General features: G+C 43.9%; 1 protein-coding gene across 1 annotated transcript; it reads left to right on the top strand.

Moving 5' to 3' along the window:
• Positions 1-4,963: 4,963 nt before the first annotated feature.
• On the top strand, positions 4,964-7,899 carry LOC100695516 (transmembrane protein 121-like). The gene has a single exon (XM_005461280.4). The coding sequence runs from the start codon at positions 5,869-5,871 to the stop codon at positions 6,955-6,957; it is 1,089 nt and encodes a 362-aa protein (XP_005461337.1). The 5' UTR covers positions 4,964-5,868; the 3' UTR covers positions 6,958-7,899.
• The last annotated feature ends 4,292 nt before the right edge of the window (positions 7,900-12,191 follow it).

The following is a 12,191-nucleotide window of genomic DNA, read 5'->3' as shown; positions in this document are numbered from 1 at the left end:
CTGCTCTTTCCACAATAATCTTTGATCTATAGATTATTGTGGGAGGAGGGAATAGCAGTGTTATGTGTTCATTTATCCACTTCGAGGAATCACCAGTAACACACTTCTTATTTATTAGAACATTGAATGATTCAATATTATCATGTACATGGATCTCTTTTGGTAAGGCTGTAAAGCAGCTGCAGTCAGACTTCCCAAAAGAGAGTAACCGCCCTGGCAGTTCACAGAGTTTTATATGAGGATGTGCATCAACTGGTGGGGAGAAGCTGCGCTGAGCTAAGAGGTGACCGATGTCTACAGCTGCACATTCTTTTATACTGATATGTCTGCAGGTTTCTAAGTAATTATTCAATCAGTAAGAAACTAAAGGTTCTATTAATCCCAAATGAAACTCAAACCCAACAGTCCCTCCTTTTACACCTTTCAAGGTGGGAACAATAACATCTGTTCCATTTGTATCCTTGTACAGGCCAGCCGTGGTGACCTGGAGTTTAAACCCTCTGTCCTACACCTCCGTCTGTCCTCCAAGTTACCCCACACCCTCCTTTGTTCCCCCCATTCCTCACCCAATAATCACAGCTGCCAGGCCCGGGGTCAGTCTCTTTGGACAGAGCGGTTACTGTCACTCTGCTCAATAAACTTCTTACACATGGAAATATGAAATAGCATTGATCGATCATCTATGAGAAACTGTTGTTTAAGGAGCCATTTGATGTGAGACATCTTTATCAAACCTTATCTTTAAATCCACCAGCCAGTGTTCCTAATTTAGTGACTGTTTCTGTAACAGAACTATCATCAGCAGTATTGTTAGGGATGAACATGCATCATCACACACCCTCCTTCTGTGCCATGTCATGAGACATGCTGCTTTATTTACCCTCTGACAGCTTTAAGTCCACAGCTTAGTGCAATCAACAGCACAACACAGTTTTTATCACATGTTCAGAGAATGAAGAGGCTCCATGTGAATTTGATTGTGTGCTTCATCAGTGACCCGTCCACATGCACCTATGATGTGACACGCAGACACTTTAGAGTCAACCTCAAGGATGTCGCTTAACTCTACAATGAGGGGACAGTGCCTGCGACTGAACCTGGGGATAAATTATTACCACAAACTCTGACCTAACTTTGATACTAGTGCCCTTCACAGTTTGAAGTAAAGCAGCCATGTGTGTCCACACAGCCACCATACATCACACAGATGGGGACTTTTCTATCCACACAGTGTTTTGTTATTTTTACTGTGGTGTACATGAATGTGTTAGTGTAGTGTCATGGGCAGATTCAGCACAGTGGTCACAGTTACAGCACAGCTGTGTTTCCTCACCAGTGATTAACACATGAGACCTCACTGTGTTATACAGAGCAGCACTGTGTGCGCTGTCGCTCGGTCCCTGATGAAACCTGTTTGTCTGAGGGACAATCAGACAAACACAGAGTGAGTCTGTGTGAGTGCCATGGAGGGTCCACGCACGATCAGGACAGATGACACTCCCCACAGTGTCTCTGTCACATAGAGGCTCTCAGGCATCACCGTGCATGTAATTGTGCACAAACACTCAGTGACTCAAAAACTGTTTTTACTTTTTGAATTAAAAAAAAAAAAGTGACACGCATTTCATGTAGCAGGTTTATCAGAGAACCTCAGGAAAGAGTCAAGCATGACATCCACACCCAGCCACTTCACACACAGACTAAACAGTGTAGTCTTGATGCATGCTCAATCATCCAGGTAAGTAAATCTCCAAAAAGTTGATTCAACGGAATCAACTTTTGGAGATCAACAGTGCGGTGTATGCTGTACAGTGCAGCGAGGAATGCCCAGACCTCTACATTGGAGAGACCAAACAGCCACTTCACAAGCGCACAACATAGAAGAGCCACCTCCATGGGACAAGACTCAGCAGTCCAGCTGCATCTAAAGGTCAAAGGTCACTCCTTCGAGGACGCCAATGAGGGGACAGATGGTTTGAAAGAGGAGTGAAAGAAGCATTTATGTCCACTGTGAGCGACCATCTTTGAACAGAGGGCGGGGCTTATGACACCAACTCTCTGCCAACTATAATCCAGTTCTGAGATCCTTCCCAGACACCTCAACGCCCACTCACACCCTGGGCCATCTGACCTCAGTAAGTCACATGACAGGGTGGGGCCAGGTTTCACAATGAGCTCACTAGAAACTTGTGACCTACATCCGTTTTCACACCTTGGCTTAACCTTCTGCTGCTGTTGGAGAAGTAACGACCTTTAACCTACCATAACCAACAAGCAGCTAGTAAATACATAGTTTCTCTACAGGAATCAGTGACACAGAATATAAAAGACTGAGCAGTAGGACCTCGGCTCCCTTTTATTTTCAGGAACAGTGTTATACCAACAAATGATTGTCCATGTCTGAACTGTCATAAATGAGCTGTTGGACCATAAACTCTGAATCATTCTGAGGCTTTAAGAGCGTTCCTGCCACAGGTTGGAAGCTGCTATTTTATATTCCCCTCTTTAAGCAGATAAAAACAGTCTGACAGTAAAAATGTCTTTTTTATTAGAGCTTTGCAATCAGGGCAGCAGAAACTGAACAAATACAACATCACAGCTCTGGAAAGTTATCAGGATGAGCAGCTTAAATCTGAGCACAGCTACGTGGACGTCATATCTGTGAGCTTTGAGGTTTCAGGTGTTCAAAGGAAAACATGAGAGAGGTCAGGGGTCGTATGGAGGACGGCTGCTTCGTGCTTTACGTCTCCCTTCATGGTGCTCCTGTTGATGCTTGGCTCCAGGAAGGATCAGAAGGATCAGAAGGAAAATCTCTTTCCTGAGAGCTTCTCATCCCAGGATGGAGACAGCACCACCCAGCTGCTGCTGGATGGGGTTGTCTGTAGGTATATGCTAATCTATGCTAATGGATCCTGTGTTCCCTCCAGCTGGCTTTGAAGTGAGCGTAGGAGTGCAGAGTTCCTGCATCAGTGAAAAATGCAGCTGCAGGCAGAGCCGAGGCCATCGGCCTGCAGTCTTAACGAGCTGCTTTCCTCCCACAGAGAGCTCAGCTGCTCGTGTTTACACCGCTGACATGAGATAAGGCGCTAACACTCGCCTCAGCAGACGATCGTGGGGTGACGGTTTTCCTGCTCGTGTGCGTTTCTTTTTGTTTTGATCCATTTAAATGTTTCTGACGCTGGATGCGCTGCAGAGATGCAGTTGCTGTTAACAGCCTCGCGCTGCACTCTGCTGGATCCACCTGTGATGGGTCAGCCACCTGAGTGAGCTCATGCTTAACTTTTAGTTCATGCTTTAGTTTCTTTCACCTTTCCTTCAGCTCCACCTGAAGCATGAAGCTCTAATGCCCTGTTAGGATTTTTATCCTAATGTGCTGCAAAGCCACCAGCTGGTTTCACTCCTGACCCACTAAATGAGAAATCTGCACCTCTGATGTGGAGCCAGGCGTCACCACTGGCCCTCTCGTGGCAGCAGCGAGCTTGAAACATCAGGTCCGTCCTTGAACGCAGCGCCGAGCTGGAGTCAGCCATACGAGGCAGTAACTGGGCTAATGTAATTCATCCTCATGAAGCTCCACAGCATCTTCTCATGACTTTTTAATGTGGTCTTCCCATAAAAAGCTTAGCCTAGATAAAAGTTAGGTCATTAAGATCAGAGCTTCCAAAAAAAGACTGAACTGATGATCAACAAACACCTAAAGCTCACGAAGCGCAGCCTGTGATCACTGCTTTGTACACTAACACACAGATCAGTGTCAACACCACCAAACTGTCCTGATGTGTCCATCAGACTGCAGGTGAACTCCTGTGACCAGCAGAAGAACAGGAACACGATTTACTCTGTGTGTGAGAGTAAGAGAAAGGTTTCCTGTGGCCCATCGGTGCGTTTGTAGCCCACACTGGGAGGATGGGGAAGACGTCAGAGGCCAGACGATGTTAGCGCTTCCTCTGTTTTGACCAACTACACCACAAATTTAACTTTGTTTCAGCAGAGCTTAAAAACAGAGAAAAGAACTAATCTTGCAAAGCCAGCTCCTCCCCAATGTTCCCTGAGAGTTCCCTAATGTTTGGACTCAAAACCTCTTCTGGAAGCTGTCTGTGAGCTTCCTGCCTCCTGCGTTGGGCCCAAAGGAAACTCCTTTCAGACCTGAGACTCACCTCATTTTTCAGTGACTCTCCACAGGGATCACAGACCGAGGTCTGCCTTATAACTCAGCCCCCCTGCTGAGTCACACACTCACTGAGACGCTGCTTTACGCCCAGTATTTTCAGAAGAGAACCACAGACCTGCACCGGGATACTACCGCATGCCAAAGTCATGTTTTGCTTTGGCATCATTTCAGCCATTCGTGCACCCCTCAGGTTTTTCTAACTTGCACAGATGCTGCATCTGCGGTGGCTGAAAATACGAGCGTATGATCAGTTTGATTGTTTTTTACCAGCTGTTCATTGATGAATGGGTGCAGAACTGCAGAGAGTCTCAGACTGTACACAGGGAGCAGCTGCAGCAGCCTGAAAAGGTGAGATTTTCTGGAGAAAATTTGCCGTTTCTTTGCTTTCAGTTTGAACTTCTTCTACTCCTCTATCAGCGCTGATGTGGAGGTTTTCTGTGGGTGGTCACGTGGGTTCCCGCGCCCTCAGTACTCAGATTCACAGTTTGCTGTGACTGGGAGAACTACAGCACAGTTTCAGCCAGATTAGAGACCTGGATGCAGCATTTCACTTTGTTCACTGTAAAAAATGTTGATAAAGAATGAACAAAAGTGACAAGATGTGAGAAGTTTGTGTGAATGTGTGAAGAGACTTCCTGTTCCAGAAGGCCTTCAAATGTTTATGGAAAACAGCGTTCCTCTCTGAGATCGCAGCTCGGTGGTGTAAACAGTTTGGTGTGTGTGCGTGTGCAGAAACAAGGTCATGCTGCTGAGGATGAAGAAAAAACCGTAGTGCTGGATGGAAGGCGGAGAGTCGAACAGGCTCGTTCTCTCCCTCCCTCTCCGCTCACAGATGTCGGGAAACTCGTGCTGAAAGCAGAGCCTGCAGATAGAAAACGTGAGGAAGACTCCCTGCACACTCAGAAGGGAGCGACGATGGTCCGGCTTGATGCTCGGCGCTGTGAAAACAGCGATGGATTTCAGCGATGGAGGCGATAATGAGCCCGCTCACTTGTCCTGTTTGTTTCAGTGTTTTGATTTTTGAAGAAGCTTTCTTTAAAACGTGTCAAAGAACAAAAACCTTTTTCTGCAAAACTTTACAGCACAAACTTTGTGACGAGGAGCCGCAGGGGAGACGAGCAGCTTTTATCTCCTCCTCAGAAACAGTAAGAGAAACTCTGAAGTCTCTAAAGTTGCAGCTTGTGTGGAGATCACAGACTTTAAACTTAACCGAGCTTTAACAGGAAGCTCGAGCCCAGAGGTGGATGTGCTGATTCTGCTCTCACAACAATCCAAAGATTTCCACACTGTCGTCTAAGAGAGAGAAAGCAGGAGCACTGATGATAACCTTCAGTTTGTTTCACCTCGGTTTGGACGGTAGGTTGAAACTGCTGCTGGACATGGACCAAAGGAAAACATGAACACAACCTTCATCCAAGTTTTTAAGTGTGGAATCTGGAAAATAAGGGATGAACGCTGATGTCCTGTCGGCCTGAGTCCAAGCGTCCTCTTTCTGTAACCTGGACTGCAGAGCTTGAACTGAGGGCTGTTTCCGATTGAAAGTTACGCCCACGCAGAGCCTCACCTGCACCCTTCCATAAAGATGCTATCATGACTCGGATCGTAGCCGCCTCTCCTGCAGAAATACTGGCGTAAGTGTTTGGACTGTTGTCTCGTGGCTGGGTTTGTCCTTGACTCTCTGCTGGCTTCAAATAGAGATGGTTACTCCGCAACCAAACAAGCCCCACGTGTGCCTAACAGCAGTCCTCATCATGACCAGCCTGGCACTTATGGACGCCTACCTGGTGGAGCAGAATCCGGGTCCCCGGAGGCTCGCCGTGTCCGTCACCGTGTTGGCGAGCGACGCGTGTTTCCTCATCGTCCTTCGTTACGTGGCCGTCTGGGCCGGGTCAGAGGTGCACACCGCGAGGCGAGGCTATGCCATGATGCTCTGGTTCTTCTATATCTTTGTCCTGGAGATCAAGGTCTACTTTGTTTATCAGAACTACAAGTCCCAGGACACGGCTGCAGATGTGGAGGTGGTGGATGTAGGCGTGTCCCGGAGAGGTCTTACACTGCTGCTGTCCATCTGCATGCCCATCGTGTTCGTAACGCTGGCTGCAATAGATCACCTGGAGTACTTGCGACCGTATAAAAAAAGAGAGGAGATACGGAGCCGCCTGTTCTGGGTGGTGCTGGACCTGCTGGATGTTGTGGATGTTCAAGCAAACCTGTGGGAACTTCAAAGCGAAGGACTCCCCCTGTGGGTGGAGGGTTTGATGTTCTTTTACTGCTACATCCTCCTGCTGGTGCTGCCGTGCGTCTCCCTGAGCGAGATCAGCATGCAGGGGGTTAACATCGTCCCCCACAGAATGATGCTCTATCCCATCCTCAGCCTCGCCACCATCAACATCATCACCCTCCTGATCCGCACGGGAAATCTGCTGGTCTACAGGGACATCCGAGTGTCGGGGATCATGATGGGAAAGAACGTGATCACCATCTTAGTGAAGAGCTGCAGCCTGCTGCAGTACAGGAAACATCAGCCAGCTGCTCCTACGGCGGATCGGGGCACCGAGATCCAGAAGAACTCTCAGGAAGAGGTTCAGGTGTACGGCGGTCAGCACGTGGGGCTGCCCAGAGTCGTGATCGAGGACTTCACCAGCATCCCAGAAGAGGAGGAACAGGATGAAGAAGGCGAGGAGGGCGGTGATGATGCCAGTCAACAGGAGGTGAGCTTGAATGGCGATGAGATAAAAGAAGGAGAAACCCAACTGAAGCGACGGGAAACAACTGGTTTGGGATAAACGAGCATCTGCGGTGCTGCGGAGAAACTTTCTGAACTTTCTGATCTGAGGAGCGCAGGGTTCACTCAGCGGGCTGCAGTCACTAAACCCAACATGTTCTCACTGCGCTGCTGTAATACTGATCGACAGGTTGGACATTTCTTCAGATTCTTGTTTATGAACTCAAACGTGACCGTTTCTAAGGAAAGGTCGTTTTTGTTGTTGTTTGTCCTGCTCTTGCTCTGATATAAAAATAATTTCTATAACTTTCACTTAAAACATGAGTAGAAACCATCTTGTTCACACAGATATATGGTGGGGATGTAAAATCCATTTTCAGAGTGCTGAATTTAAACTTGTCACACGTCTCTGAGAATCAGTTATTTAGAAGATGCCCTGAAAGCTTCTTCTAGCTCTTGTTGGCAGGTTCAGGTTGATGCTGCTCTCATGTCTATGAGCAGATATGAAGTAGAGCAGATTTTGGCTCAGAGGACTCTGATGTAATCTTAGAGAATTAAAACACTAGCTCAGACTGTTAGGTCCATAAACAGTAACACAAATCCAAGCGAACCCTTCCTCGGTGTCAGTGTTGAAGTCGTGCAGCAGCTCTCTGCATAAAGAGAAGATATCGTGGACAGCGGATGAAAATGATGATTCTTCACTGGCTGAGGAGATGATGCTGGAGCTGTTGCCCGGTGCGCTCCCACACATTACACTTACAAAGATACGTGTGTCGAGTAAAGGAGCAAGGGAGGTGGCGTTGTTACCTGAACAGGTGTAATCTCAGTTTCTGGACACTTTTCAGAGTACGCATGTTTGGTGAAGAAGTTGTTTCTCAGGATATTCATAAATCTTGTGACAGAGCAACAGACGTCAGCTCAGCGACACGACCAGCAAACGGCTGACAAGGCTCCGTCCTACTTGTAGAAGTCCATCCTCATGTAACTCAGGGCCGAGGGGACTGTGCTGCTTTTGTATGGAGGACCACAAGAGCCACGCGCATCGAAATAAAAATTTCTGTGCTTTAATAATGAATTGTAGAATAAATTCTGCAATTGTAAATTCATTTTTGAATTCCAATTTAATAAACTGCATTTCAAAATCCTTTTTCCAATTGCATTTCAAAATCCTTTTTCCAATTGCACTTTAATAAACTGCATTTTAAAATCCTTTTTTCAGTTGCACTTTAATAAACTGCAGTTCAAAATCCTTTTTCCACTTGCAATTTAATAAACTGCAGTTCAAAATCCTTTTTCCACTTGCAATTTAATAAACTGCAGTTCAAAATCCTTTTTCCACCTGCAATTTAATAAACTGCAGTTCAAAATCCTTTTTCCACTTGCAATTTAATAAACTGCAGTTCAAAATCCTTTTTCCACCTGCAATTTAATAAACTGCAGTTCAAAATCCTTTTTCCACTTGCAATTTAATAAACTGCAGTTCAAAATCCTTTTTCCACTTGCAATTTAATAAACTGCAGTTCAAAATCCTTTTTCCACTTGCAATTTAATAAACTGCAGTTCAAAATCCTTTTTCCACCTGCAATTTAATAAACTGCAGTTCAAAATCCTTTTTCCACTTGCAATTTAATAAACTGCAGTTCAAAATCCTTTTTCCACTTGCAATTTAATAAACTGCAGTTCAAAATCCTTTTTCCACTTGCAATTTAATAAACTGCAGTTCAAAATCCTTTTTCCACTTGCAATTTAATAAACTGCAGTTCAAAATCCTTTTTCCACCTGCAATTTAATAAACTGCAGTTCAAAATCCTTTTTCCACCTGCAATTTAATAAACTGCAGTTCAAAATCCTTTTCCACTTGCAATTTAATAAACTGCAGTTCAAAATCCTTTTTCCACTTGCAATTTAATAAACTGCAGTTCAAAATCCTTTTTCCACCTGCAATTTAATAAACTGCAGTTCAAAATCCTTTTTCCACTTGCAATTTAATAAACTGCAGTTCAAAATCCTTTTTCCACTTGCAATTTAATAAACTGCAGTTCAAAATCCTTTTTCCACTTGCAATTTAATAAACTGCAGTTCAAAATCCTTTTTCCACTTGCAATTTAATAAACTGCAGTTCAAATCCTTTTCCACTTGCAATTTAATAAACTGCAGTTCAAATCCTTTTTCCACCTGCAATTTAATAAACTGCAGTTCAAAATCCTTTTTCCACTTGCAATTTAATAAACTGCAGGTCAAAATCCATTTCCCTTTCCTGTTCGCTCCGGGATTAGCTGCTGGATTAGCTGCTGGATTAGCTCTTCGATTAACAACTTGCTGGAGGCTATTCAAATTAGCCACACCGTGGGATGTAAGGAGCTCTCTGATTGGTTGGTCGGACACAGGCTGTCTGCCAGCCTGGATTTTTCTAGCTCATAGCTTCTCCCTGCTACGAAGCGTGTGTGCTTGTACAAAGGCCGTTCAGCGTCGGGATTTACACTCGGCTCGACACGGATATGTGAAGAATGAAGGGACCCTGCAGCGAAACGGAGAGCCAACCTCTGACTGAGTGCCTGTCTACACAGTCTGACCACCTGTTGAAGGTAAGGTGCTAACGTGGCTAACGCTAGCGTCACCGCACGTAGCCCCGTTATTTTAAGATCATCTTAGCTAATGAAAGTTTTACGTCGCAGCTGTACGAGCTCGCTACGTGTTTTATAAGCTGCTGTGCTCTTCACAAATAAAGCTGGAAGCAGCTCAGACTGTTAGAACCAGCACTGAGCCCTGTTACATTTATACGGTGTTAGAGCAATGGCTGCAACCTACAGCCTTTAAAGTCATTAGTCATTAGATAACCTTTATTAGTCCCACACGTGGGAAATTTGTTTTGTCACAGCAGGAAGTGGACAGTGCAAAAGTTATGAAGGAAAAATTAGAATAAGATAAAATAAGAATAATAAAAACTAGCGATTACAAATGCTGACAGTAAACTCGTCAGTCCAGATGTTACCACATTACTCTGTGGTACTTAGAGTTAAAACAACTGAGACAGGCTGATTAAAATAACAGCTGTCAGTTCTCTCATTCAACATATAAAGACTGGAGATCACACTACTGATTTCAGTTCATTTAATATGTGAGTGCACAGATTCATTCTCAGCTGGACATAAATGATGATCAAAGGTTGTATATATGATGAATTCATCAAATCCCAGCCTCTAACACAGTGCGCTGAATCTTAGCTTTGAATGTCCAGTATATTCTAATCAGTGCAGTGTAAGCATTCACCGAACCTATAGTATCTACACCTGTGTGGCAAATGTGTGGTAAAGATAGATAATGAAATTTAATTATTAATACAATATACATCATGAAAAATGAAAGCTGAAATTGATTCAGTTTAGTACTTTTCTCTGTATGCTCTGTGATTATAAAGGCCTTAAATTCTGTGATATATACTGTAAATGATTTTCACAGAGGTCTTAAAGTACTTAAATCACTGCTGATAGTCTGGTTGTTTATATTTTCATGTTTTTGTGTCTGTAGGGCTGTTTGATGACGATTTGGACTCCTATGGGAGATGAGGACACACCCACATCTGTTCCATACTGCAGCCATTGATGGTGTTACAGCTCTGAGTCAGATTTGGGCCATCAGACGCACACACTGGAAAACCAGCACCTGGACTTCATGCAGGAGAGACGGCCTCAGTGATGGACTCTGCATCCTCTACTTTACCTCTAATCTCTTTCTTCTTTAACACTAGGGCTGCCACGATTAGTCGACTAGTCACGATTACGTCGACTATTAAAATCGTCGACGACTAATTTAATAGTCGACGCGTCGTTTGAAGCTTTGTAAGATCCCAAAAGACGCAGGAATAAGTAGTAGTATTTAAGAGTGTAATAACGGACTGAAACAGAAGATGGCAGCACTGCATGTACAAGGATGCCAGCTGCCGTTAAACCCCGAAGAAGAAACTGTGTTCCAGAATTCATAGCGCGGCCCAGCGCAGTTGTCAACAATGGCGGCAGCTAGTTAGTTTTAATATTACAATTATTATTCTTTCTGGGTCACAAAATAAACGTTTAACATATTTTCAGGTGTACATTTTACGTCCAATGGATGCATGATCTGATTAGTCGACTAATCGCAAAAATAATCGGTGACTAGTCGACTATCAAAATAATCGTTTGTGGCAGCCCTATTTAACACACAATTAAATCACTCCAAAAGAGTATAAACTTACTGAGGAAGTCTCTAACTTGTACACATTTGTACTTTTACTTGTTTTATGAGTTATTTTTAAGAAGAGTAAAGTTATTCACATAAAGTTGTTATTCTTCTGTATTTATTCTTTTGTATCATGTACCACAGTCATACTGAACTTTACAGACCTGGTGAATTGGAGAAAACAAAGATCACACACACATACATACACACACATATCATTCAGCTTCAGCAGTATTTCTATTCATCTTATGAATTTCCAGTCTAATGTCAATTCACTGAGTTCAGTTTTGGTCTTAAACTCCAGAGAATACCACCTGGTTCAACAATCTTTTTATCTGATTATTGGCAAAATGTTTTCTTCTGAAAGAAGAAAACATTTTGGGCTCAATTTCAGCCTCAGGCAAAATTGAGCCCAAAGAAACAACAACAAAGTTTAGTTCCTCTGGATTTTCCATGGAAAATTGTTTTATCACTCATCCAGGTGACTTCTCCAGTGTCACGGATGAGTGATGAATGTATCTCCCACTGGAAACCATTGTGTCCAGTTAAAGTCAATCGACTTTTTTAAGGAGAGTTGTTAGATGCTGTGCTCATGAGGACAATGGGTTTTAACTTGCAGCACAACACAAAGCTGCCATACTGGATCAACGATCAAAACACTTAATTGAGCAGAATTAAGGCAAAATGTAATATCCTCATATGATGACACATCACACATGATCCAGCATTGTTCTAAGAATGCAAACTTTCTTAATGGAAGTTTCCACAGCTGCGAGAAAGGGACAGATTTCTGGCTGGTCTTAATGAGTGGTCGTTGCTCTCTCGTTTTCTCTGGAATTGCTGCACAGAGGATGTAACACCCATGATAAGCACTGAGGTTTGTGTCCTTGTCAGAAATCAGCAATACTCAGCTTCCAGGTAAGGAAAAGTGGAACCAGAAGATATTCAAATGCATCTCTCCACAGCTGCTGATGAATTCTACAAAAAACAAAGTTTGTTAAAAACATTTGCAGGTGAATCACCACTGATTTATCAGTGACATCCATTTACTCAAAAAATACTGACAAGTGGATAACTAGG

The sequence above is a fragment of the Oreochromis niloticus genome, linkage group LG6, assembly GCF_001858045.2.
Source record: "Oreochromis niloticus isolate F11D_XX linkage group LG6, O_niloticus_UMD_NMBU, whole genome shotgun sequence".
Lineage (NCBI taxonomy): Eukaryota > Metazoa > Chordata > Actinopteri > Cichliformes > Cichlidae > Oreochromis > Oreochromis niloticus.
Note: the sequence above shows the minus strand (reverse complement) of the source record. Positions and strands in the feature narration are given on the sequence as shown.